Source organism: Prionailurus viverrinus, chromosome B3 (assembly GCF_022837055.1).
Source record: "Prionailurus viverrinus isolate Anna chromosome B3, UM_Priviv_1.0, whole genome shotgun sequence".
NCBI classification, from domain to species: Eukaryota; Metazoa; Chordata; class Mammalia; order Carnivora; family Felidae; genus Prionailurus; species Prionailurus viverrinus.
This window is the reverse complement of record NC_062566.1, coordinates 80,387,979-80,414,306: the sequence shown is the minus strand read 5'-3', so window position 1 is coordinate 80,414,306 and position 26,328 is coordinate 80,387,979. Positions and strand designations below refer to the sequence as shown.

Below are 26,328 nucleotides of genomic sequence, written 5' to 3'. Positions count from 1 at the left end.
GACCTGCCAGCATGTCAAGCTCATACCTGTCTCAGAGGCTATGCACTTATGTTCTTTCCATTTTAAATGTTCTTTCTCGGGGCGCCTGGGTGGCGCAGTCGGTTAAGCGTCCGACTTCGGCCAGGTCACGATCTCGCGGTCCGGGAGTTCGAGCCCCACGTCGGGCTCTGGGCTGATGGCTCGGAGCCTGGAGCCAGTTTCCGAATCTGTGTCTCCCTCTCTCTCTGCCCCTCCCCCGTTCATGCTCTGTCTCTCTCTGTCCCAAAAATAAATAAACGTTGAAAAAAAAAAAAAATTTAAATGTTCTTTCTCCACATCATCAGGCTTTCTCACTCTCACTGTTCTATCCTCAGATTCACATGACAGTTTGTCAGAGAGACTTATCCAAACTTTCCAACTAAAGAAGTCCCCTTCACCCAGTAACACTACCACATTACCCTATTTTATTCTCTTTATAGCACCTACAGCTCCTGTCATCATCAAAGTGGCGTATTTAAATAAATGCCATAATTGCAGATAATTCTATTTTTATGCTGTGCACTACATAATGACAAAAAATTTACCAAGATAAGTACATGATACTATAACTAGACTTAACCTAATCATGTCTTGTTCCTCTTCTCTTTTCTCTGAGCCCTTTCCTAGGTCTCCTCTCTTTTTCCTGTGGTCCTTTTTCTTTCCCGCCTGTGTTTCTCTTTTTCTTCAGCGCAAGCATACAGACTTGAACACCCTCTGGTGTTTTTCCAAGAACTGTGAAGTCCATGTTCGTCCAAATGTAACCAAAAAAGTCACCCCACGTGTCTAAAAACTGTTGCTTCTCCTCCTCTGAAACTTCAGAATCCAACAGTTTCCAAATATAATAGCTTTGTTTTCTTGAGTTTCTGTAATGGAAAATATTTTAAAGGAAAATTTTATACTAGGCTTCTGGTTGTACTAGAAGAAAGTCCAGTATGGATTTTCTTTTCTTTTTTTTCAGTTGGTTGTTAGTATGTTTCAAAAACCAGTTTTCAAGCCATTGTCTTTTCAAACACACCTTCTGCACTTAAGTCACACATTTCAATAAAGCATTTTCAAGACTGTCTTTTTAATAGTCAGCAGTATATGTTGAGCGCCCACTCTGCTAAGATAATTGTATACTTGATACCATGCCTATTGTTTCAAGAACCTTTTCTTAATTACTAAAAATGAATGATGCACCAGTTTGCATTCCCACCAACAGTGCAAGAGGGTTCCCATTTCTCCACATCCTCTCCAGCATCTGTAGTCTCCTGATTTGTTCATTTTAGCCACTCTGACTGGCATGAGGTGATATCTCAGTGTGGTTTTGATTTGTATTTCCCTGATGAGGAGTGACGTTGAGCATCTTTTCATGTGCCTGTTGGCCATCTGGATGTCTTCTTTAGAGAAGTGTCTATTCATGTTTTTTGCCCATTTCTTCACTGGATTATTTGTTTTTTCGGGTGTGGAGTTTGGTGAGTTCTTTATAGATTTTGGATACTAGCCCTTTGTCTGATATTACATTTGCAAATATCTTTTCCCATTCCATCAGTTGCCTTTTAGTGGAGGTTCCTCAAAAAAATAAAAAATAGACCTACCCTATGACCCAGCAATAGCACTGCTAGGAATTTACCCAAGGGATACAGGAGTGCTGATGCATACGGGCAACTTGTACCCCAATTTATAGCAGCACTTTCAACAATAGCCAAACTATGGGAAGAGCCTAAATGTCCATCAACTGATAAATGGATAAAGAAATTGTGGTTTATATACACAATGGAATACTATTTGGCAATGAGAAAGAATGAAATATGGCCTTTTGTAGCAATGTGGATGGAAATGGAGAGTATTATGCTAAGTGAAATAAGTCATACAGAGAGATACCATGTTATCACTCTTATGTGGATCCTGAAAAACTTAACAGAAGACCATGGGGGAGGGGAAGGGGAAAAAAAAGTTACAGAGAGGGAGGGAGGCAAACCATAAGAGACTCTTAAAAACTGAGAATAAACTGAGGGTTGATGGTGGGTGGGAGGGAGGGGAAAGTGGGTGATGGGCATTGAGGAGGGTACCTGTTGGGATGAGCACTGGGTATTGTATGGAAACCAATTTGACAATAAATTTCATATTTAAAAAAATGAATGATGCAGACAGCAAGTGAACATATGAAAATATGTATGATCCTAAAATGTATGAAAGTATGTTTTTTTTTAACATGATTAAGGAGTATATGATAGTGGGGTTTTTTGCTATATGTGGGTATCTGAAAGATAGGGAAAAGAATGAGGGCTCGAAGCAGTGAGTATTACTCAGTTTCAGTTTCTGCATGTTCATACCACAATCTCCTGAACTGCAAAACCTAATTAACCTCTGTGCATTCTTCAAGTACCGTAATAATCAGTTTTCTTTGTTATTTGCATTCAGAGAAATTTATTTAGAGTATTATCTTTATCATTAATTATTCATTTATTAATTCTTTTACTCTGTCTCCTTCACTGGACTTGAAGCTTTCTGAGAGCAGAGACTAAGAGTCTGGTTTTCTTTCACCATTGTATCTGTCTGTGGCAGCCAGCACAATGCATTTAGTCACCTCTCAGTATTTCCTAATGTATCAAGAAAGATAGGTAAGAAGGAGGGAGGGTAAGAGAGAGGCCTTTTAAGAACTTATGAACTAGTGCAAGTATGTAGGATGACTTGAACATCTGACCTAGGGCAACGTTTTTAAAAAAAATGAAGAGATACAGGTAAGGAAAACAGAAATTGAAGACTTTCAGATTTTGATCCTAACTAATTAAAATTAGCAGTTAGGTACTTTCAACAGAAATGGGGAATTCAGAGGATAACCTGATTGTGTGAAAGATAAGTTACTTTACATGAAATCTAGTCTCCAGCTCCATGAAATGAATGCTATTTTGTGGCATTGAGGAAATCTAGAATTGAATGTAATCTCTGATAATTGTAGAAAATGAGAACACTGTCTTAAGATAGGCAAACATCTGATTTTCATAAAAGGACATGGAACAGTCCACTATCTACAAAAATTACTAACATTCATGAGCTCCATGTCAATGCCTGACAAAATAGGATTATTAAACAGATGGTTTGTGAGCACTTAGATAATGAAGTAGTGATCACTAGGAGCCACCATGAGTTCACCATAACAAATCACATCAAAGTAACTTAATTTGTTTTAATAGGATTACTAGACAGGGAAGGCCATAGACAGTATAAAGCATTTAGCTAAGTTGTTGTGGACAAGTTGAAGAAATGTGGTCTTAATAATAGTTCATTAAGTATATTCATGACTGGTTGTATAATCATATCTGGAGACCTAAATTAATTATCTAATGAGAGGCATATAGAGAAGTGGTTAAAGTATGGTTTTTGGAATTAGCCTGCCTGAGTTTCAGCTCTGGCTCTACCACGTAACTACTTATGTGACATGAGGCAAGTTTATTTATCTTCTTCAGCTTCAGTTCCTCACCTGTAAAAAAAAAAAATAGGGGTAATAACAATTGTACTTACTTTGTAGCATTGTTGTTAAAATTCAGTTATGCCAAAGCACTTAGAATACTAAGAATTTAGGGGCGCCTGGGTGGCGCAGTCGGTTAAGCGTCCGACTTCAGCCAGGTCACGATCTTGCGGTCCGTGAGTTCGAGCCCCGCGTCAGGCTCTGGGCTGATGGCTCAGAGCCTGGAGCCTGTTTCCGATTCTGTGTCTCCCTCTCTTTCTGCCCCTCCCCCGTTCATGCTCTGTCTCTCTCTGTCCCAAAAATAAATAAACGTTGAAAAAAAAAATTAAAAAAAAAAATACTAAGAATTTAATAAATGTTGGATATTTTTTATTTTTTACTTATTTTTGGAGAGTACAAGCAGGGGAGGGACAGAGAGAGGTAAACAGGATCTGAAGCGGGCTCTGCACTGACAGGCTGACAGTAGTGAGCCTGAAGTGGGGCTTGAGCTCATGAACTGTGAGATCACAACCTGAGTCGAAGTTGGAAGCTCAACCTGAGCCACCCAGGTTCTTGATGTTGGATATTATTTTAACCAGGAGGAACACTGAAATGACTTGCCATATAAGGCTGTTACCCAGATTTGTCCTATTTGACATTTTTATCTAAAATCTAAATAAATACACAAGAAATTAAATTTAAGAATAGCCCAAATCTGGGAAAGAGAGAGCCAACACATTGAATAGCAGAATCAGACTAACAAGATAGGTTTAAAGATAATCTAAACCTGGCAAGGCAAAATTTAATAAGAATAAATTCTCTCTTGGAGAGAGCCAAACCATAAGAGACTCTTAAAAACTGAGAATAAACTGAGGGTTGACGGGGAGGGTGGGTGATGGGCATTGAGGAGGGCACCTGTTGGGAGGAGCGCTGGGTGTTCTATGGAAACCAATTTGACAATAAGTTTCATATTAAAAAAAAAAGTAAAATAAGTAAGTAAATAAATAAATAAAAAGAATAAATTCTCTCTTTAATTCTAGCAGTCAGTTGTACCTGCTTAGGACTTTATACGAACAAGACTGAAGGGTTTGAATTAATCACAACTACTATTTGAGCCAACTTTGAAAAAATGCAGAAAATAATTCAGTTAACAGAACAAAGAAAGTCGTCCCACTATGAGCTTACTGTACTGGTCAGAGCATGTATTAGTAATGTGTTCAATTCCAGACACCACAATTTAATAGAAACATCAATAAACTGAGGTAAATAATTCAGGATAATGAATAGCTTTGTAAACTCAAGGAGGAAGTAAGGACACATTTAACCTGGAAAAGAAAAGTTGAAATCTACGTTAGAGCAATCTTCAAATATCTGAAACGATAATATATAGAATATAGACTGGATTTCTTTGGTAAGGATCATTGTAGAAGAACAGGCTTCAGGAACGCAAATTTTAGCTTAGCATAAAGAATGTTCTAATGATTGTAGCTCTTTAAAAATGAATAGGCTGATTCATGAAGGTATAAAGTTCCCAACCCTAGAAGTATTCATTCAGATAGAAGCAGGATTACTCGTCAGAGATGTTGCAGTGGGAGTTCCCCGTATGGGGCTGGAAATCAGAACTTTACTTAGGGTCTCTTTCAGTGTTAATATTCTATAATGTATTGAGGATTTCAATTTTGTACATGTTAATTTCATTTAACTTCTTTATCTTCATGAATTGATAATGATAATCTGCTGCCTATATTATATAGCTGAATTAAAATTATTTCATCAGCATTTGAAGTGGATTTGGAAGAGTTGTTTGGTTGCCAATCATTTTACCAGATTTGTCCCATAAACAGAAGTCTTGTACTCTCTTTAAAAGTGATTAGCATCTGGGTACAAAAACATGTAGGTAGGAACTCTTTGAGAATTTTTGGAGTATAGAAAACCTGGTGAGTATACACAGGACACAACCTTGTAAGTCCTTAAGAGATAGAGAATAAATAAATAAACATCAAATATTATATAAAGTATTCATGTCAGAGTGTCAAACACACTTCACTTCTGAAATTTCTATTAACTGTTAATACTCAAAATTCATTCTTTCAGCAATCTCTCAAAAATTCCTAAGATATACATACCAATGATTAGCAATTTCTCAATTTGTGTTTATTATGTAGTAAGTTTTAAAGACTTAAAGATACAAAAACATGCCCAATCATGACAACATAATTATTTTTTTAAAAAGGTAAGGGATGGTCTTGAAGCTTTCCCCTCAAAATGCTTGAATATGTTTAGCATGACTTTGTTATATGCATGGTTCTTTGCCACAAATATCTTCATTACAACATCTCAGTAAAAATGTATTATTTTTTTCCCATTAAACTTCTATGACAGACTTTTAAGACTGTGGTAGATATTTGAAGACAGGCTTTGTTTATAAGATAAAACTTTAGTTGCCCTTTTCTCTCATTTCTTTAGATAAGTAGGCACTAGAAATTATAGATAGCTTTGGCAAGAGTTCAAGGGTTAATGTAGCAGATAAATAAAAGGAATTTTCTGTAAATTGAGACCTGCATTATTTCAGTTGTCTTGTCTTTCCTAACCTAACTCATTTAATTTTAAAAAGTAAATACTTAAATTCTTCCTGACAGTGTGCTCAGCTTTTACTATCGTTTATTACTTCAATTATACTTGATATCACTTAGAACAATCTGCCATTTGGAAATCTCAGTATAGCCTGGAGCTTAGTATTAGATCTGGCTGCTATTGTAACATGTACAGCATATGACATTAATGTATCAAAATTAGATTGGATCATCCCTCCTGGTTAAATTTATTTCACATTTCTTTTGTATTCAGTTAACATAAACCTATTAGGGAAGCTGACACATGGGGATGGCTGTATAGGAAGGATATTTTTAAAGTATTTTGATTAAAAAATGAAATTATAGAGCCATAGCTTTTCTAAGTTGTGTAATCTGTTTGGTTTTTTAAAATGTCACAGAGCCCAAGTACCGAATTTATATCATTCAAGGGGTGTGTGTTTCGACACGTGTGTGTGTTGTGGTGTAAATAATGAAGAATTAAAACTTAAACAATATTTTGATGATTAGGCCTACCATCATGAATTTAGAGCAATGAGTATGTTTATTGTTTCCAAAAAGGAAAAAATATTTAATACGCTTAAACCTAAAATAGTCTCCTTAAAAGAAAATAAATATTTTTATACTATATTTCTAAAATAATAGATTCTGGTCTATAGGTTTAGCTGGATACTGTCTTTAGAGTAATAGCTACCTCTATCTTATAATCCATCGAAGTATGTGAGGGGGCATTTCTTGCTTAAAAATACAAATGTTAAAATTCAGGGATTTACCTTGTATTTTCAGATACTTTAGTGATGTTCATAGTGATTAGGATTTTCTAGATCGACTGGTGTTTGGGACTTTAGAAACCATTAGAACAATGGTTCTTGGCTTTTTTGGTGTTACGTACTCCTATTTGATAGACTCTTCTCAGAAAAATACACAAATAAAATTTTGCCAAGTAATTTTCAAATATTCACAGACCCCTTGAACCTGGGTTAAGAACTCCAGGGTTAAGGGGCCCCCGGCTGCCTCAGTCAGTAGTGTGTGTGACTCTTGATCTTGGGGTCATGAGTTCGAGCCCCAGGTTGGGCACAGAGCTTACTTAAAAAAAAAAAAACAAACTCCAGGGTTAAGGCTAACAGAAGAGAGCCTTTCATTAATTGGATTTGACTCCTTTTTTTGTTGTTATTTAAATGACACATTTAAACTTCTCTCTTACTCTGTGGTCTTTAAGCCAAGTAAATTACATATTTCAAAAACAAATCATTTGTATGTTAGCTCATACAAAAACTATTGATGACACCCTAGTTTTCTCTTCCAAACCTTCCCATACAATGTGTCCATTTATCTGAAAGCAGTCAAAGAGCCCATGTGAGATATGCACCAAAAATGCACTCAGATGTTGACAGTGACAGAATCCATTAATATACTAAGATAACCACATTTTATATTAAAATACATGTTTATACAATAATCTCTATGAAGAAAACTCAAGACTAATGGGCATTAAGTTCATTTTTCTAATAACTTATTAGAAATCCAACTTTTGGATGCTTTGCTTTTTTATCATTTTAACCACCATAATGTTAACTCTCTCTGATTGCCAGAAGCCTTTGTAAGCACCACAAATATTTAAACAACATCTTGAGACTGTAACAAATTTCAAGAATCTGTTTGGAAGAATTTTGTAGGCAACATTTCATAGGCAGAGAAACCCTGGAAATTTGTTGAACCAAACGGTCAACTTTCTCTTACTTAGTAGGTTATTTACCCAATTTATGAATTACCTATTTCTTTTCCTTCTCTTCCTGTTGCCTTCTTTAGGCAGTTTTACTGCTCATTAGCACTTTGAGAGAATGGTCAGAAAAAAAGGAGTAGAATCTTAAAACACTCGCTTGTTTAATTTTTTTTAATGTTTGTTTATTTTTGAGAGCACGCGTGCAGAGGTGGGGGAGGGCAGAGAGAGAGGGAGGTTTTAATTTCTTTATCTTTTAATATTTTTTATAGTATAGTATAGTATGTTGTCAGTAGCTGTATGAAAAACTGTATGCTTTTTCTAAAGCACTATGAACTATTTTGGTTTTCCAGTTGAGACATTTGGGAAATGATGAAGTACACATTGTTTGGTCAGAGCATACTAGAGACTACAGGAGAGGAATTATTCCTACAGAATTTGGTGATGTCCTTATTGTCATATATCCAATGAAAAATCACATGTTCAGTATCCAGATAATGAAAAAACCAGAGGTAAGAACTTAACTATATTTTAATAATATTTTCTGAGCTCTGAATGGGTTTGTGAGTTTCTTCTTTCAGAGGGATTAGACTAGGCATCAGGTTGTGAAAACAGGGGGAAGTGAGACAAAGACTCGTGTAACAATGTAAATTGTGTAAGTCTGGTTCAGAAGGAGCTAAAACAGAAAAAATAGCAAGAAACTATGTTCAAATGGGAGAAGTGCCAGAGCAGAAGTTCCTTTGTACTAATATCACAACAGGATTACCTTTTAATAAGAGGATGATTATAGTTTCCTAAAAAGTACAATAAGAAGCAATCATTCCTTTTAGGTCAAGAATGTATGGTTCCTTTATTTTTAGTTGGTATATCTTACTAAGGAGTACATGATTATTTAATCGTGTCACTTTTAATAAATGAAAGTTCTACAAAGTATTAAAAAAATTTGTTCTGGTTGGATGTCTTATACCATAGGGTTGAAACACACTTTCAAAATAATAAAAGTGTGATAGTGTTTGGGTATCTTTCTTACTTTTTTTAAATCAAATACTTTTAATTTATAGAAAACCTAGTTTTTGACAGTTGATCATGAATCTTTAGAATTTCTTGAATTAGACTAACTTTCCCACATGTGAATTTGAGCTTACAGCCAGGTTTCTTTAGGGTTTATATAAACCAGAAGTCAGCAAACTATGGTTCACCTCCTATTTTTGTACAGCCTACAAGCTAATAATGGTTTTTACTTTTTTAATGGGTTTTTCTTTTCTTTTTCTTTTTCTGTTTTTGTTTTGTTTCCTTGCCCCTTTACCCCCAGGTTTTTCTTTTTTTAAAAAAATCAAAGAAGAATATATAACAGGGACAACATATGGGCACAAAGCCTGAAATATTTACTGTATTATCCACATCCCATGTCCTTGCCTTCAGCTGTCATCTGTACCAACCATACCCAAATAGAATTACTTTGAAACTGTCAGTCATCTGATAAAAGTGACAGTTATCAAAATAGATTTTTTTTCTAATAAAACTAATGAAGGTCTTTTAGGTTCTATAGTAAAGGTGGTCACAAAAATAATGAAAAACTAACTTGCTGCCTATGAGAATGTGTTATCTTTATTGTGTTTACTCAGTGGAAGAAATTTATTTCCAGTGTTGAATTTTTGTGTACAGTTGAGACAACAAAAATTTGAAAATTGGCAGGGAATATAAATTATTTAGTCAGTTAAATGAAGCACAGTTCTGTTTGAATAGGAAACCATGTAGACCTTTGGCATTTTTTATTTATTGTCTTCGTGTGAATCATGGAAAAGAATTAAACTTGAATAGTATTTCTACTGAAGGAAGAACTAAAGAGGAAGTAGAAACATTTTTGTGTGCAGTGTCTTGATTGTTCTTATTTATAACAACCTTTCTTCAATATGAGTATAAAATTATGTTCTAATTTCTCAATCAGGTTCCCTTCTTTGGTCCACTTTTTGATGGTGCTATTGTGAATGGAAAAGTTCTACCCATTATGGTTCGAGCAACAGCTATAAATGCAAGCCGTGCTCTAAAATCTCTGATTCCACTGTATCAAAACTTGTATCCTTTTTGACAGTATGCTTTCTACTCTAATACATGTCTGCTTTCCAAGGTAAGTATGTCTTATGGGTCAGTACCTTTGAGTTTCTGTTCACTGATATATAGAGATAGAGTTCCTCCCCAGTGTTTGTGCTGTTGTGATATGTGAATGATGTATTTTCTTTTATACACTACTAATCAGTACTTATCTTTTGGTTAACTAATTAGGGTCCCATGCTAGGTACTCTGATACTATGCATGTATAGAAATAACCCTAACAGTGATCATAAAGTACTTAATCTAGTTAAGGAAATATACAGTTTTTAGTGCGTGTGTTGTAACAGAGTTATGTACAGTGTTTTGGAGGTATAATGAGAAGCAGCCTCAGAAATGTGAGGATTGAATATTGAAGGATGATGAGTAAGAGGTAATCAGGTGGATGAGATTAAGAAGAGCATTCCAGGCAGAGGGAACAAGATAAAGACGTGGAAGTATGAGAGGACATGGAGTGTTTAAGAACATGGCTTCTGGAGGGGCACCTGGGTTGGTTAAGTGTCTGACTTCAGCTCAGGTCATGATTTCGTGGCTCGTGGGTTTGAGCCCCACGTCGGGCTCTGTGGGGAGAGCACAGAGCCTGCCTCAGATTATGTGTCTCTCTCTTTCTCTGCCCCTCCCCCATTCGTGTTCGCTTGCTCTCTCTCTCAAAAATAAACCTTAAAAAAAAAAAAAAAAAGAACATGGCTCCTGGAGCCAGATTTCTGGACTCAAATGCTTAGCTATCTAGCCTTGGGAATATTTTTTAAATAATTTGAGCCTCAGTTTCCGTATCTATAAAATGAGGATGATAACACCTAGCTCACTGTGTTATAAGATCTGAATGAGTCAGTATGTATAAAGCTCTTAGAACAATGCCTGGGACACAGATTTAATTGCTTTCTGAAATGAATTTCTATTTCCATATACTTTTTCTATATGATTAAAAACATTTCAATTATTTTTCTTAATAAATTGTGGATGTTAAGCTTCACAGGGAAGGCTTTTTAAAATATCCTGAGTTCTATTCCACATGAAATGGATTTATCGTAAGTCTGCCACATATATTCTCTTCTTTTGATGAAAATTGACTTAAGCAATCTGATTCCTATGTAATTTCTCATGTATTCTGACACTGTGAAATGGAATTATAGGTGGTGGATCATGGCATGATATATTGATTAAGCTTAATGACATTTATATAGCATTTCTTACTTGTGACAGTTATATCTTCACTTTAAGTTGAAAGATCAGATTTGAAGTGGTCATTGTGAAATGTAGGGATTCAGTTTATTATTTCCTGAATATCTCTAGAAAGGTAGCTAATCCTACAAGGAATGTGCAGATTATTACCCATAAGCTCATTTTATCCACATTGTCAACTCCTCTGAGGTTGTCTTTCTGATCTTGGCCTGATCCTGATGTTCATCCTAAGGTTAGTGTCCTCCGCCCTTTCATTTAAGACACAGTTGAAAGAATGCCTTAAATCTTTTGGGAAAGTGGTGAGAGAGAAATTAGATTGTAGTAGAAAATTCTATTTGCCTCTTGTGTCATAAAACAGGAACTCCATTTATTGAGCAAACACAAACTATTTCTGGCCTGAAGTACAAATATTTAAGATGTACACCTTACCAAGTAGTTAAAAATGCAAAATAAAAGTGTTGGGGGCTATGACTTAATTTCTTTTTCCTGCACCTAAGTTTATACTCTTTTGAGAACTATTTCAGATTTACATGTTACACTAGAGGTATGGTGGCTGGATTTGCAGTTAGAAAATAATTATTTTAATTCAGGCTCTGCCTTGTAATCTTGGTCTAGTCATAGAATCTCTAGACCTCACTTTCTTTGTAAAAAAAGATAACACCCATCTCAGAATTATTGTCAAGATTAAATGAGGTAATGAATTTGGATGTGCTTAGGAAATGAAATAAGGTACATTATTTTGTGCAGTGATTAATTTTGTTATGTGTAAAGATTACAGTCAATATAAAACAACTCTACCCAACACCAAGGAATTGCCTAATTGAGTTTTTATGTTTGGTTGGTTGGTAGGTTAATTGACTGGATTGGATTTTCAGGCCTATTTCACGAAGTTCTTAATAGTTAGTTAATCTTGCTGAGACATTAATAGATACAACATTGGAGAAAATTTCTAAGATGAGAGATAATTTCAGATGTAAAGAGTAAACATGAACACTATTTACACAGCCAATATGAGCAATTTCCATCAGCAAAACTGCTTCTGGAACACACAGAATAAAAACATAAAGTCAAATCAAAGAAATTTTTCTTGACTTGGAAGCTTGAATTTAGAAGCCATATGGAAATTATTTCCCCATACTACGTAAGGATATAAAGATACTCTTAGCCTTTCCTAATCTGAAAAATAGTCATCTTTTACAAAGATTCATAAAGTTCTATATTCTAAGTATCAGGGAAAATGATTTCACACAGGTAGATTGCTTGATTTTTCGATGAAACCTTATATACTAAATTACAACTAGATGTTATTAAGATCTTGAATTACAGATGTCTTTTAATTTAAAAAAATATATATATATTTCAGAAATACATTAAATTTTACAATGTATGTTTTTTGACAAATCCAGGTAAGTTCCCATTAAGGAAAAAAAATCACGTGTCCTAAAACAGATCAATAGAATTTAACAGAAATTACAAAAGAAACTGAAATAGAAGTAGGCTTTGAAAACCACCAGTTACTACTTTAATAAGAGAAATAAGAGGATAAAAGAATATGTAATAAACTCACTTATATTTGGATAATTGTACTGCTGCGTTAGTTATTTTATGCCCAGTGAAAGTACCCACAAAGATTCCACAGCATAAATTGTGCTATTTATGATCATTAAATACAGTTTAAATTTTATCCTGGGAACATCTTCTGTAACTATGAATCTAATGTTGTTCACTAAATGAGGACAATATTGATTGTCATATGCTGTCCAAATCGATCATGCTGGCAGCCAGAATTACAGTAATCTGTCAGTATTGATGACTGTCTTTCAAGCTTTGAAACCTCTCCTTCACTTCACTTGTCATTTCTTGCATTACTTGTACTTGAAAAACATTTTCTTGCAACCTTGGTCTTTGTCAGCTAGGGGCTTTTTTTTTTTTTTTTTTTTTTTTTTTTTTGGTCTCGAGCTCAATTTGTTGGTTTGATCATGCAATTAGAATTGAAATGCAATGCTGGGGAGGAAGAATAGGCAGATTCTGGGTAACCATCGGCCCTGAGGGGAATTTCAGGTTGATCTTAGCCATCATTTGTTAGTTAACCTGTGTGTGTGTGTGTGTGTGTGTGTGTGTGTGTGTGTGTGCGTGCGCGCGCGCGCGCGCGCGTGTGCAGGTTGGGATTGGGTTGTTTCTTTCTTTTGGCTTTTTTGTAGTGGGAATAATAATTACAAAGTACTAATTTCATGATCTTAGCTATCATGACTCTATACATTAAGTAAAAATTTAAAAGCAATTATTTGTTACGATCCTAGAGACATTTCAAGTATGTACAAATGTTAAATATGATGCTATCATGTATGTACTGTCTCTTTTTTTTAACATGAGATTTATCATACAAAGAAATTTTTAGAAGTTACAGTATATAATCATGTTGTATTAGGGTTCTCAGAGAAACAGAATCAATTAGATGGAAGTGTACCTAGATAGAGAAAGATTAATTTTAAGGAATTAGCTCACATGATTGTGGGGACTGGCAAGTCTGAAACGTGCAGGAGTTCCTAGCTAGAGTTGATATTGTAATCTGTGTCAGAAGTCATCTGGAGGTAGAATACCTTACTTCTGTGGGGACCTCAGTCTTTTCTCTCAATGCCTTTGATTAATTGGTTGAGGTGCACCCACATACGTGATAGAGGTAATCTGCTTTACTCAAAGCCTCTGATTTTAATTTTTTTTAATATTTATGTATTTATTTTGAGGGACAGAGAGAGTGAGCATGGGAGGGACAAAGAGGAGAGAGAAACAATTCCAAGCAGACTCTGTGCTGTCAGAGCAGAGCCTGATGTGGGGCTTGAACTCACAAACCATGAGATTATGACCTGAGCTGAAATCAAGAGTCGGTCATTCAACTGAGCCACCAAAGTCTCTTGATTTTAAATGGTAATTGCCTCTAAAAAAAATAACTTCACAGCAACATCGAGACTGGTGTTTAACCAAAAACTGGATACCATGATCTAGCCAAGTTGATGTAAAATTAACCATCTCACATGTCCCATTTTTCTTAAATATTTCTTTTTAACCTTTTTTACTGTAAAATATAATTTGAGAAAAGTACATAAATTCTAAATGTATTATATGGTGAATAATTACAGTTTAACCACCACCAGTTCAAGAGATAGAACTCTTTCTCTTCTATCAAAAATATTTACTGGGGCGTCTGGGTGTCTCAGTTGGTTAAGCATATGACTTTTGATTTCAGCTCAGGTCATAATCTCACGGTTTGTGAGACCAAGTCCCACATTAGGCTCTGCAGTGACAGCAAGGAGCCTGCTTGGGATTCTCTCTTTCCCTCTCTCTCTCTCTGCCCCTCCCCCACTTGCATGTGCACACATACACTCAAAATAAATACTCTCTCTCAAAATAAATAAACTTAAAAAAAATTACTGATCACTTTTATGATTGTAGTAAAGATTTGAGAGACATGTAGAGACAAATCACAGTTGAGCCTTGAACAACATAGGTTTGAACTGTGCAGGTCCACTTATATGTGGATTTTTTTTTCAATAAATACTGTATACTATTGTAAATGTATTTTTTCTTATGGTTTTCTTAACTTTTTTTTCTAGCTTACTTCAAGAATACAGTATGAGGGGCACCTGGGTGGCTCAGTCAGTTAAGCATCTGACTTGATTTTGGCTCAGGTCATGATCTCATAGACATGAGATTGAGCCCTGTGTCAGGCTCTGTGCTGAGCACAGCAAGGAGCCTGCTTGGGATTCTTTCTCTCCCTCTCTCTCTACCTGTCTCCCACTCTCTCTCAAAATAAATAAATAAACATATAAAATATAGGGGCACCTGGGTGGCTCATTGGGTTAAATGTCAGACTTAGCAGGTCATGATCTTGCAGTCCATGGGTTCAAGCCCCACGTTGGGCTCTGTGCTGACAGCGCAGAGCCTGGAGCCTGCTTTGGATTCTGTGTCTCCCTGTCTCTCTGCACCTCCCCAACTCATGCTCTGTCTCTCTCTCTCAAAAATAAACATTAAAAAAAATTTAATGTATACCTCTGTTTTAAAAAATAAAGTATGAAATGCATATAATATACAAAATACGTGCTTATCAACTGTTACCAGTAAGGCTCCTATCAGCAGTAAGCTATTAGTAGTTAAGTTTTGGAGAAGTCAAAAGTTATACACAGATTTTAGGGCTACATGGGGTGTTGGTAACCTACACGTTGTTGAAGGGTTCAACTGTAGATGATAATTGTTTCTCCAATAAGCTTATAATTTAATAGGAGAGAGAATAATATAAATTAATAATTATAACACAAGATAAAATATAACACAGGATAGTAGGGTTATAAGATAAAATGCTCTAGGAGTTCCAAAGAAGAAGTCATTGCTTTCAAAGTAAGAAAATAAGAGAAGAATGCATAGAAAATCTGGGCCTCAGAGGATGAGATTTTAGTAGATGGAATGCAATATGTATGTTATAATTCTTGTAATTTGTATTTTGGGGCTTTATGTGTATGTATGTATGCATGCATGCATATATGTACATATGTGATATTCTGAAATACTCAGTATGGGGGATATTATAAAGTTAAATGGCATCCTTAAAAAACACATTCTTCCTAGGTTTAATATTCTTTCCTGCTGAACCAATATTATTTGATTTCTTCTAATCTGTTTAGATTTGACCTTTTTGTAAATGCCAGAATTGGGTTTCTGTTTAACTTTATCAGACAAATTACCAGAAGTCAATGATCATTCTTCAATTAGTCACAGTTTGTTATCCCTGCAGTTCAACTACTCAAATGTAAAGAACTTGTTGCAAAAGTATGAGAGCCAAAATGAAATGAAATGTAATTGATTGGCTCCACTAATGTAGTTTGCCATTCATTATGATAGAACATTATAAAACCTCTTAGGGAGGCCCATCAATATTGCTGCCATTTCATGTTAAGAAGAAAGTGAGTTTATTGAGAAACTACATAATTTTATGTATACTGTGTTTTGAAGATTATTTCTTCAGAAAGATAATATTCATAAATATGGACTGTCCTTAATTTATAAATTATATTTTGAAGTATGGAAGCTGATTGTTGGGAAATCAGCCTGGGCTTCTGAGTCCAGAACCACTTAATAAGTGTGTCACTGTCTTTGTCTAATTTTATTTTAATCTGTAAAAAAAAAAGAGTACCAAACTCAACACTGTTATAAGGATTAGGTGAAATTATCTAGATGAAACACTAAGCAGCCTGTCATGTGGCAAGAGCTCAGAAAATGGTAGCTACCTCGTACTTGATGGTGATATTATTATCCTCTATACTGGAGATACTCCTCTAAAACACAAATATAAGTATACTAAAAGACTTGTGATGGCTCAACCGTGTACTGCAATTCTTATCTGAATTCTTTGGCTACGTGCAAGCAGTTGTTACTAGCTTATTAACCCTCCCAACCTCATATTTCTCACTGTAGTTTTGTCAAACATACCTGTACTCCTTCCAGCTCTGCCCCCCCCCATCCTTGTGCTCATCTCCCACCACACTGACACCCAGGACACCCTACATGGGTCTAGCTAGACCATATTTATCATCCCTAAATGCCCTTCTCTTTTTCTCTGTTTTTGCCCCAAGAATGCTCTTCTCTACTGTCTTCCACCTAATATACTCATTCTGTATGACCCAAACAAAGTAACTTTGTAAAAAAAAAAAAAAAAAAAGATTTCCTTCTAGTCTTAAAACATTTGTTATAGGACTTACCATGTGTGTGCACATATTAATGAGTCTTAAACTGGTTTTACTGACTTTCAGCACAGCAGTAAGTGGCTAGCAATTTGGGTAATAGTACAGGGTAGGGTAGATGGATTCATGGGTAGATTATTCATGGGTAGATTAACTATTCATTTTTTCCTTTTAACAAAATTTCTACTCATTTCCCAATGTACTTTTAAAAACAAGTTCTTTGTTTTTGTTGTTATAATTTGTGGTTTATATTAGCCTAGGCTACAACTCTAAGAGCATGCTGGAAACCTAAGAGCAATAGAAACTATCTGATAACATGACCAAGCCAGAATAGGGTAGACACAAGAGTGCTGTATTTTGACTGATTCATCATTATATTTTTATTAGAGAACATTTGGTTTAATGAAAATAATCAGAGATCAATAATCAGTGAGATTTCTCCATCCACTTCTTACAGTCAGAGGAAGGGGAGGGAAGGCAAGATCTGTCAAGGAGAAAACAGAGCTAAGACACTTGTGTCTTGATGAAGTGACAGATGTCGTCTTAGGAAGAGTACGATTTGGTGTCCCTCACACACAGCCCCCGAGGAGGAAGGCAGCCATGGCTGTAGTCCTGAAGGCTTATACTTGCTGCTGAATGGCAAGGAAGGCAGCAGCCACAGGAGAGCTGTGGGGGGTGGCGGTAGGAGTGTACATATTACTGAGGTCTTTAGTTTTACTTAAACCTTTGCACCACCTACGTCACTGATTCATTCCATTAGGAGCCCTCAATATCTTGTAAGTGCCATTCATTCTACCTACTTTCTAAACGAAAGTCTTAAACTTCATGGACAAACTGGTTATTTGTTACAAACTCTAAGATTTATGATTATGGTCATTCATACTTCAAAAAAGAGAAAATGGTTCTTTAAATAAAATGCCTTATCAACTAAGTGATCCAGGTTTTGTGGCTTTGGAAGTGCTTGCAGCCCTCGTGCCTTTGATATTAATCATTGTAGTAGGACCTCTCCAAGAGCTGACAAAGGTACTTATTTACTTAACAATGTGCTCTGTCATGGGAGCCGGCTTCAGTCTCCTGTGTTAAAGACATGGGCACTGCTATTGAAGATTGTTTTTTTTTAAGCTTGTAATTAAGCATCCCTCTCCCCTGGCCTGGATTTTACTGCCAAACCTTATAGTCTATGTATGCACACAGAGTAATTATTTACACAGGAACCCTGGATATGTGCAACATTTCTATTATGACTCTAATGTATTCTTGTATCACTTTTAATTTGTTCAGCTGTTCTTTTTAAGGAATAGCAATAAAGGCCTATTGATGATGTTAGTGGTATTTTGAGAGGCTTCCTTACAGTCAGTGTGGGAATATTTTATTGTATACCTTTAAAGGTGTTAGTTTAGGTCTAGCAAATCTGCCTTTGTCCTTCAAAAAGATATAAAAGCAGTAAATATAAATCTCTCTGATACATAATGAATTTTTGATAATAATGAAACTTATTCTATAGAATTGAACCAATGTCTGAAAATGGCATCTTAATGTTCTCTAGAGATTATCATTTTACTAATGTAGACCAATAATAATTACTTTTCCTATATTTAAACAATGGGAGCTCACAAAAATGACTTCAGTATATGACCAACTTCTATTTCTATTATCATTGTATTAATTATACAGATATTTTCAATTGTTATTCTCTACCAAAAACATTCAATACACCAATGACAAATTTAAGTATTAAAAAAAAAGCTATATTGAACAACAGCAAAATGACTAAGTATGTTTAAGATCCTTTCAGAAATAAATAAAAATCTATGAAATAAGTCATTATAAAAGGGGGGAAAAGTGATTATCTCAATAGAAGCTGAATGGCATCTGATAATGGCATCCAACCTTGTTCATGTAAGGGAAAAAAGAAAAAGTCTATATTTCTTCATCCCAAAAAAGCAATTTTGGATCTTTCATTTTTTTTCACCAAGTATTTATTGACTACCTTCTATATGGGAAGTGGTGTGAGAGAAAAGCTAGGGGTAGCAAGATAGTTACTGCTTTCATGGAGCTTATAGTCTGGTACAGGAGAAAGAGAGAGCCCTGTGGGTGGGTAGGTAGGTATGGGGATAGGTAGATGGATGAAAGAATGAGTGAATTAATGAAATGCCCTCTGATGAGCAGTCCGGCAATAGTGATACCTACAAAATAAGATGGTAAAGATGATTAATTTTATTACAGTGGGAGAGGATAGTAGGGAGGAAGAATTAGGAATGGTTTTACTGAGGCATGAAGGGATAAAAGTGTAATGTGGCTAAGAAACACAAGGAGTTCCTCACTACCAGGTGATATAAAACAAAGGGAAGAGTAATAGCAGCTGAGGTCAAAACCAGAAAATGTAGTCAAGCAGAAAAATCAAAACCAAACCATAAACTTGATTTTTTAATGTTACTACCAATAATATAACAGCCGGTGTCTAAGGTGACAGTTCCTTCTGCTTTTATATAATTTTTACCTCTTGAATAGCAGAGCACAGCTTGAATGTATTTTCCTTTTATAGTAAAGCCTTTCTAAAATAAGTTAGATTATTATTTAAAGTATTTTTTATACTTAAGTATACAGTAATTGCCAGGCTAATAACTAGTATTATTTTTCTTAATGAGACTAAGAAGTTCTCTAAGTGTTTTGATAATATTTACGCATATCTGCCATTTCAAAAAGGCACTTGAGACTTTCATAATCTAGTTATATGATAGACTTATATTTTTGCATAACAGGCCTTCTTTACACTTTTCCTGTAAAGTACTTTTATACATTGTTGTGCTTTTACACATTATTATACTTTGTTACTGATGAATGAAGTGTTTTTTGATTTTTTGGTTTGTTTTTTTTTATCCTAGTCTGATAGTACATTGGCTTCACAACAAAAATAGCAAAGGAAAGGAAAGCACCTCACCATCTCTTACCTGCTTTGTCGAATCCAGAGTGGCAGTGTGGTCTGCATATGCCAACCTTTTTTGTTTGTTTGTTTGTTTTGAGAGAGAGCATGAGTGGGAGAGGGGCAGAAAGAAAGGGAGACAGAGAATCCCAAGCAGGCTCCGTGCTGTCTGCACAGAGCCCAGTGTGGGGCTCAATCCCATGAACCGCAAGTCAACAGGAGCCAAAATGAAGAGTCTGACGCTCAACCGACTGAGCCACCCAGGCGCCCCTACATATGCCAGTCTTAACAATTGGTTCATATCATAGTGTAACAGAAAGAAGGTAGAGAACTCTATCGGGTATTGAGCAAAAAGTCTTTAAAAATAACAAAACTTGGGGCGCCTGGGTGGTTCAGTCAGTTAAGCAGACTCTTGATTTCGACTCAGATCATGATCTCACAGTTTGTGGGATCAAGCTTCACACTGGGCTCTGCACTAACAGCGTGGAGCCTGCTTGGGATTCCCTCCCTCCTGTCTGTCTGTCTGTCTGTCTGTCTCTCTCTCTCTCTCTCAAAAATAAATAAAAAATAAAAAAAATCATAGAACTTGAAGTTTCTTTACTTCCATCTTTATTAAATTCTTACCTGTGATAGAACAGGGATTTTTTTTTTCCTGTTAAACCCTTACGTTTTGTTTTGTTTTTTTTTTTTTTTTTGATTGGTGATTAAGGTGCACTGGTATGTTCATATTATCATTCACTACACCTACTACATATTTTACAAGTTTTATTTTAGTCTTTGTTTAATATAAAAACAGATTTAGATGCTATTTGGGGATTTCAGATAGCAAAGAATGAAGGATGTAAAGCTGAAATTAGTCTTTAACCTTGTTTGACATAGGAATTGCAGTGCTTTTAATCCATTCTTTTCCTTTTACTAAACATAAGGGCTTTTGCCATTGAATTTTTAATAACTCAATAATGGAATTAAAATTAAACTATGGGTCACAAATCTCCCCATTTTCTTCTAACTGCTTTTTCCTCTCAAATACTAGAATACAGCCTATTTAAATCTTAACTTTTGCTTGCCAAACCACTGTTACCGTCCATCTGTTCATGCCAATTGTAAAGAAGGTTCGGTTTTTAGTGAAGCTTTGCATTTCACATAAGGTATGTGAAGTGAAATTTCACAAGGGACATGATGGATCCTGATTCTTAGTGATAAACCTTTGGGGCCATCAGGGTTGGCATATGGTCCAGTATGATATGAAGGCTTGGGTTCCCTGGCTTCACTTCTTTGGCGTGAAGCTGATAAAACCTGGCTCTTGAGTATTATTTCACTGGACACCAATCATGGGCAGCAGGAACTGCCCATTTAACTCTCTGTGGGAAGGAAGCCCAGAGAGCATTCACAATGGTACCATTGTCGAGTTGCAAACTGCTCTGAACAGCTTGACAGCACTAGGGAGGAGGGGAAGGGGTTGCTTTACTAATTGCTGTTCAGAAAAGAGAAGGAGCAAAAATAGCTGTTGTAGAACTGATGTTTCTACATTTACTGTCTTGATAGGAGTGTTGACTTTTATTTAGCACATACCTACTATCAAAAAGAAAGCAAATAAATATATTTAAGCAACCACCTGGAGTAATGCCTTGTTAACATGCCATTATCTATTTTAAACCCACCAGATTATAGCAGAGCAAAAGTCAGTTTAGCTTTATGATATTTTTATGTTTAGATAAAAACAATATATTTTTTTAATCTTCACAAAAATTTTGTTTGAATTTAAAAGAAGGGAAAATGAATTAAAAACCACCACAATTAATGTATCAGATAAAGTTAAAGACAAACTTGGCTTAATTTCCTTTATACTATGCTTTTTAGAATTCCCAAATATCATCTGAATACCTATAAGCTGTATTAATGTAGAAATGCAAATTAATCTTATGCATAACAATTGCAAGTGCTAAAATAATCATTATAGATAAACTAGTCAGCAAATCTTAAGGTTAAATACCAGATTTATCATTTAAATGAGTAGCTGGTAACTATTTCAGTCACTCCTGGTTCTCTCTCCTTGAAGTCTGTTTTGAGTATCTTTAAAAATACGAGGGTTTCCCTTTTTATGAAGCATTGTGGGCCATGATATTTGTATAAACACTACTCTTGGTGTTTGCATTTTCTGGTCAGTCAAATCAAGCAGTTGGTGGTTCTGATGCAAAGAAACAATGATCTACAACCAATCCTAAAAAAAAAATTAGAGCTTTTTTAAGCCTACAGCATATTTCCATAGATGATTATTTCATCTGAACTTAAGTTGACCAAATTATATTGCAATATTATACCTTATGCAACAACATGTCCTTTAAAAGGATCAGAGAGATATTTTCAGAAAACTTTTTTAGTTTATAATTTTTTTTAATGGGATGCTCTTGCTAAGTTGGTGGAAAATCAAATGCATGTTTTGTGAAATGGTAACAGTCTGTAAAAGGTACTAGTGCTCCATCTCCTCATGTCCCCTTAAATGCTTTTAGTAAATGGACACCAGTGCAGTATTTCAAAACCAGTAATTCATTGAATGCCCATTCTTCCTTTTACTGCAGAGTAGATTATATTTAAGTCAAGATTAATGGGTAGATTTTGATGTTAAAGTCCAGTCTCTAAGCCCATCATTCCCTAGGGGCATATAGTGCATTAGTTTAAGCCAATATACTGTTTATCATAGATTCTATGACACAGTCTTAAATGACAGTTTGTTGTACTTTGTAACTACTTACCATGATAATAAATCACTTTTTCTGTACTCCTGATAATTACAGCATTTAAACAAAATCTTAATTAAGTTAGTACACATTTAGGGAGAGATAACACGTAAGTAATTGTACACTGTAAAATTTCACTTATTTAGTAATTTTTTTCCCTTTTGCAGTCTTCTAACAAGAGTCCAAGTTTAGTATTTAGTTCAAACACATAAGTTCATTTCCTCAACTTTAATGTATTGAAATTTTTGTTACCAAAAGGAACAATACAGATTGTTTCTAGTCATCCCCCAATGTTTTTTAAACTCTTAATCTAACACTTGTGATTCTGAAGCAGTTCTGTTGACTGTGAAAGTCTTGTTATTATGTACGATAACATTTTTAAGTACATCTTACCAAGAATGAAAGTCTAAAATTTTAACTTCATATTAAATTTGAAATCTAGGTAACTTAGTTTTTCTTTTAGATGTTTTACTTCATACAACTTTCATGAAAGTGGAATAGATACACATATTCCATAATCATATTAGTGCTTTTTAGAAACCATCAGTGATTATTGGATTATTAAATCAGGAAGGATTTTTAGAACCTTTAGGGAGGTTTAAATTTTTAATCCTATTTATTTAAGGTTAATCTTTTTAAATGTATTTACATGAACTTTGGTAGAATTGGGCTTATCAACTTTTTACTTAATGTTTTCATTTAGTAATTGGCTGATTTATGAGCAATTATATATGGTCCAAATTTTATTCAACTCCAGCTTTCAATAATAGGACTATCCTCACACTGCCTTAGCACCTGTTATGGATTTTGAGTCATCTGGCAGCCCATGGGACTTAGATAAAGAAGTACCAGGTGTCCTGCCTGTCTCCTAATTGAGACGCAGTGAAAACAATATAGACTTGGCAGTATGGTTAAAAGGATGGATTAAAGCCCAGCTTTGTCTACTCTGACAAATCACAGCTTTTCCCTCATTGCGTAGTGGCAACTACTAAAGAATTTGATTAATATAATGCATCATAAAAATCATACACAATAATTTGTTATGACCTGTTGCAGACTTTCAGAAGAATTTCTATTAAGATAGTACAAATAAACAATATTAATACCAAGATTTGTTCTATTGGAGGAATTTTATTTTTACTGAATATGAGCTACACTCCATGTTTCTTGATGAAATTAGCTACTGTAAGAAAGAAATGGACTATTAATTTACCAGATGCTTTATAATGTAAGCAAGTATATTACTTTCATCTTATAGGTGAGCCATGCCTAGTAAATAGTTCATGGGATACTTAATTGCCCTGTATATTTCAAGAAAACATGCCCCTTTATTACTGCAAATAAATTAGCCACATGATCCTTGAGATGTACTTGCAAAATATATCTACATATATCCTATATCAATAAAATTATTTTGCATTATTTCTCTAAGACCCTGTGTAAGGACATCGCTTCAGAATATTTGAAGATATTTCAGGGCCTTTTCGAACTAAAAAGCCAAATGTGGTTTATTTTCTCATTTTTATTAGAGTGTGCCAAGAATTTTTATGTATTACATATAATGTTCTTGTATATAAACATCTTTAAAAAATTGCCAGTCCTCAAATTTAAGCTAACATTTTGTTGGCCATACTTGAACTAACTAAAATGCTTCCTATACCTTTCTTTTCTCCATACAAAACTGAAATCATTGAGATTGGATATAGAAAAGAGCACTGGACTATTAAATGACCAAAGTTCTAATGCTGACTCTACATATCAGCAGCTTTGTTTTTCTGAGCAAATCTATGTTTGTATTCTCCATCCAGGCAAGGCTTATTGTGAACAAACGTTTTATAACGATTTTGCTAAGTTTACTGAAAGAAATGTTGGTAGATGATTGTTGTATACTTCCTCTAGTTCGGACTGTCCCAAAATACTCTCAATAAATGATGCCCTGGCATGCCTCTCAAGATAGTCTTTTTAAAAACCTAAATATTTAAAATTCTGAGTATTATTTTTCAAGGGTGTTATTACCTGTGTTCTTATAGTGTGCCAGAGCAGTTTTGGAAATCTGCCTAAAATGGTTTTGAAATTACCCTTCGCTGATTTTTATCTAGAGATTTTCTTGACATTTCTTCCCTTTCTCCTTTCTTTACAGATGGCCATTGAAATGAATAGAAATAGCTTATTAACTAAATTTGTTGTCTCATACCACTGTAGAATTTATGCAAAATTTAAAGATTTTTTTTTTAAGTTTATTTATTTATTTTGGGAGAGAGAGGGAGAGAGAGACAATCCCAAGCAAGCTCTGCACTGTCAGCATTGAGGCCAGCTAGGGCTTAAACTCACGAACCGTGAGATCATGACCTGAGCCAAAACCAAGAGTTGGATGCTTAACCAGTTGAGCCACCCAGGCACCCCAAAGATTTCTTTAAATTTAAAAAGTTGTCACAACCAATGGGGTAAAACATTTCAGTGCTAAATTGTAATGAGTTGTAATTACTTTCAAGATTTATAGGATTTCTTCTTTAACAATTATGATTTTTTTTTAAGTTATTAGTTTTCTTTTTTCTTAATGTTATACCTTATGTATATATATGTTGTATTTTATTCACTTTTTCTTCTTCCAGAGAAGGTCAGCAAGATCAAGGGTGGGATGGAACCAAACTTTCTCACAAGGATTCAAACTCTGTCTCTAAATCCAATCTTAGGAAAGTCCCAACTATATTGGCCCCAAAAGGTTTTGCTTCTGGAGATCTAAATTGGGGTTCAAGGAAGGGGTTGTTTGCATAACAGTCTTCTAATCGACTGTGAAAACTTTATTCATTCCTTCTATAATTTATAAACATCAAGTACTTCTGGTCTTGTGTTAGGTGCTGGATATAGAAAGATAATAAAAGACATGGCCTCTGGCCCCATGACATTAGTGTCCCTGCTAGTTTGTTAGAACAAGCACAAAGACAAAGGCATACTTGGGAGGGGGCGGGTGCCTGGGTGGCTCAGTCTGTCAGGCGTCCAACTCTTGATCTTGATTGATCTCAGCTCAGGAACTTGATCTCAAGGTTGTGAGTTCAAGCCCTGCATTGGGCATGAAGCCTACACGGGGAGGGGGACGGGGTGGGGAGGAAGTGGCAGGAGAATACTTGTTGTTTAGTAACTGGTGCTGAAAGAAGGGAAGAAGCCCTGATTTGTGGCATTTGTCGAGTCCTATGATGTGAAAACTTTCACCATAGCCAATTTCAATCTACCAGCCATCTTAGAAATGTGGTGAATATCATAAGTAGTACTCTCCAATTTTTTTTAATAGGCAGAATTCTCCTCCCTCTGTTCTTGGGAAAATCTATACAAAAAAAGGAAATAAAATTCCTATGTGCTAAAACAGCAAAGAAATCACAGAAATATATGAGTGCAGGCAAGTGCTTAACTAAATTAGGAATTTCAGAATGGGCCTTAAATCCCTGAGGCTATGATATTGAGTACAGATATAAACATTCCATACTTTGCCTTCACTTTAAAAGGAGCCAATATTTTTTTATCTTGTTTAGGAAAGAAAACCTTAAATCTGAACTTAAGAGGAAATTAAGTGGTGATAGGTCTCATATATATGTTTACAATTATAATTTTCATTACTCCTTTTTGTGAAAAATGCTTCATATTCTTCCTATGTGCATTATAATGTATACATACACACTTCCATTTTTTTTTTTTGAGACTAGTCACAAATTACAGTTGAGCTAAATGTTTGTAAAATCTATTGGCCATGCCATGAAAGTAGTGATCACAAAACTGAAGGTTTTGCCCTTAGCTAGCTAGCTAGCTAGCTATCTAGAGCAAGCAAGCCAGTGGGGGAGAGGGACAGAGAGAGAGAGGAAGAGAATCTCAGACAGGCTCCACACTCAGTGC

General features: G+C 35.1%; 1 protein-coding gene across 10 annotated transcripts in view; it reads left to right on the top strand.

Moving 5' to 3' along the window:
* The window catches only part of RALGAPA1 (Ral GTPase activating protein catalytic subunit alpha 1), a 273,838-nt gene that overhangs the window by 232,495 nt on the left and 15,015 nt on the right, over positions 1 to 26,328 (top strand). For all 10 annotated transcript variants that reach the window (XR_007152890.1, XM_047862177.1, XM_047862172.1 and 7 more), the window contains 2 exons: positions 8,113 to 8,271; positions 9,708 to 9,835. Coding sequence is in view for 9 of the 10 variants with exons in the window: in XM_047862177.1 (XP_047718133.1) it covers positions 8,113 to 8,271; positions 9,708 to 9,835 (287 nt within the window). In the remaining variant the exon portion in view is untranslated. The remainder of the gene's footprint in view (positions 1 to 8,112; positions 8,272 to 9,707; positions 9,836 to 26,328) is intronic.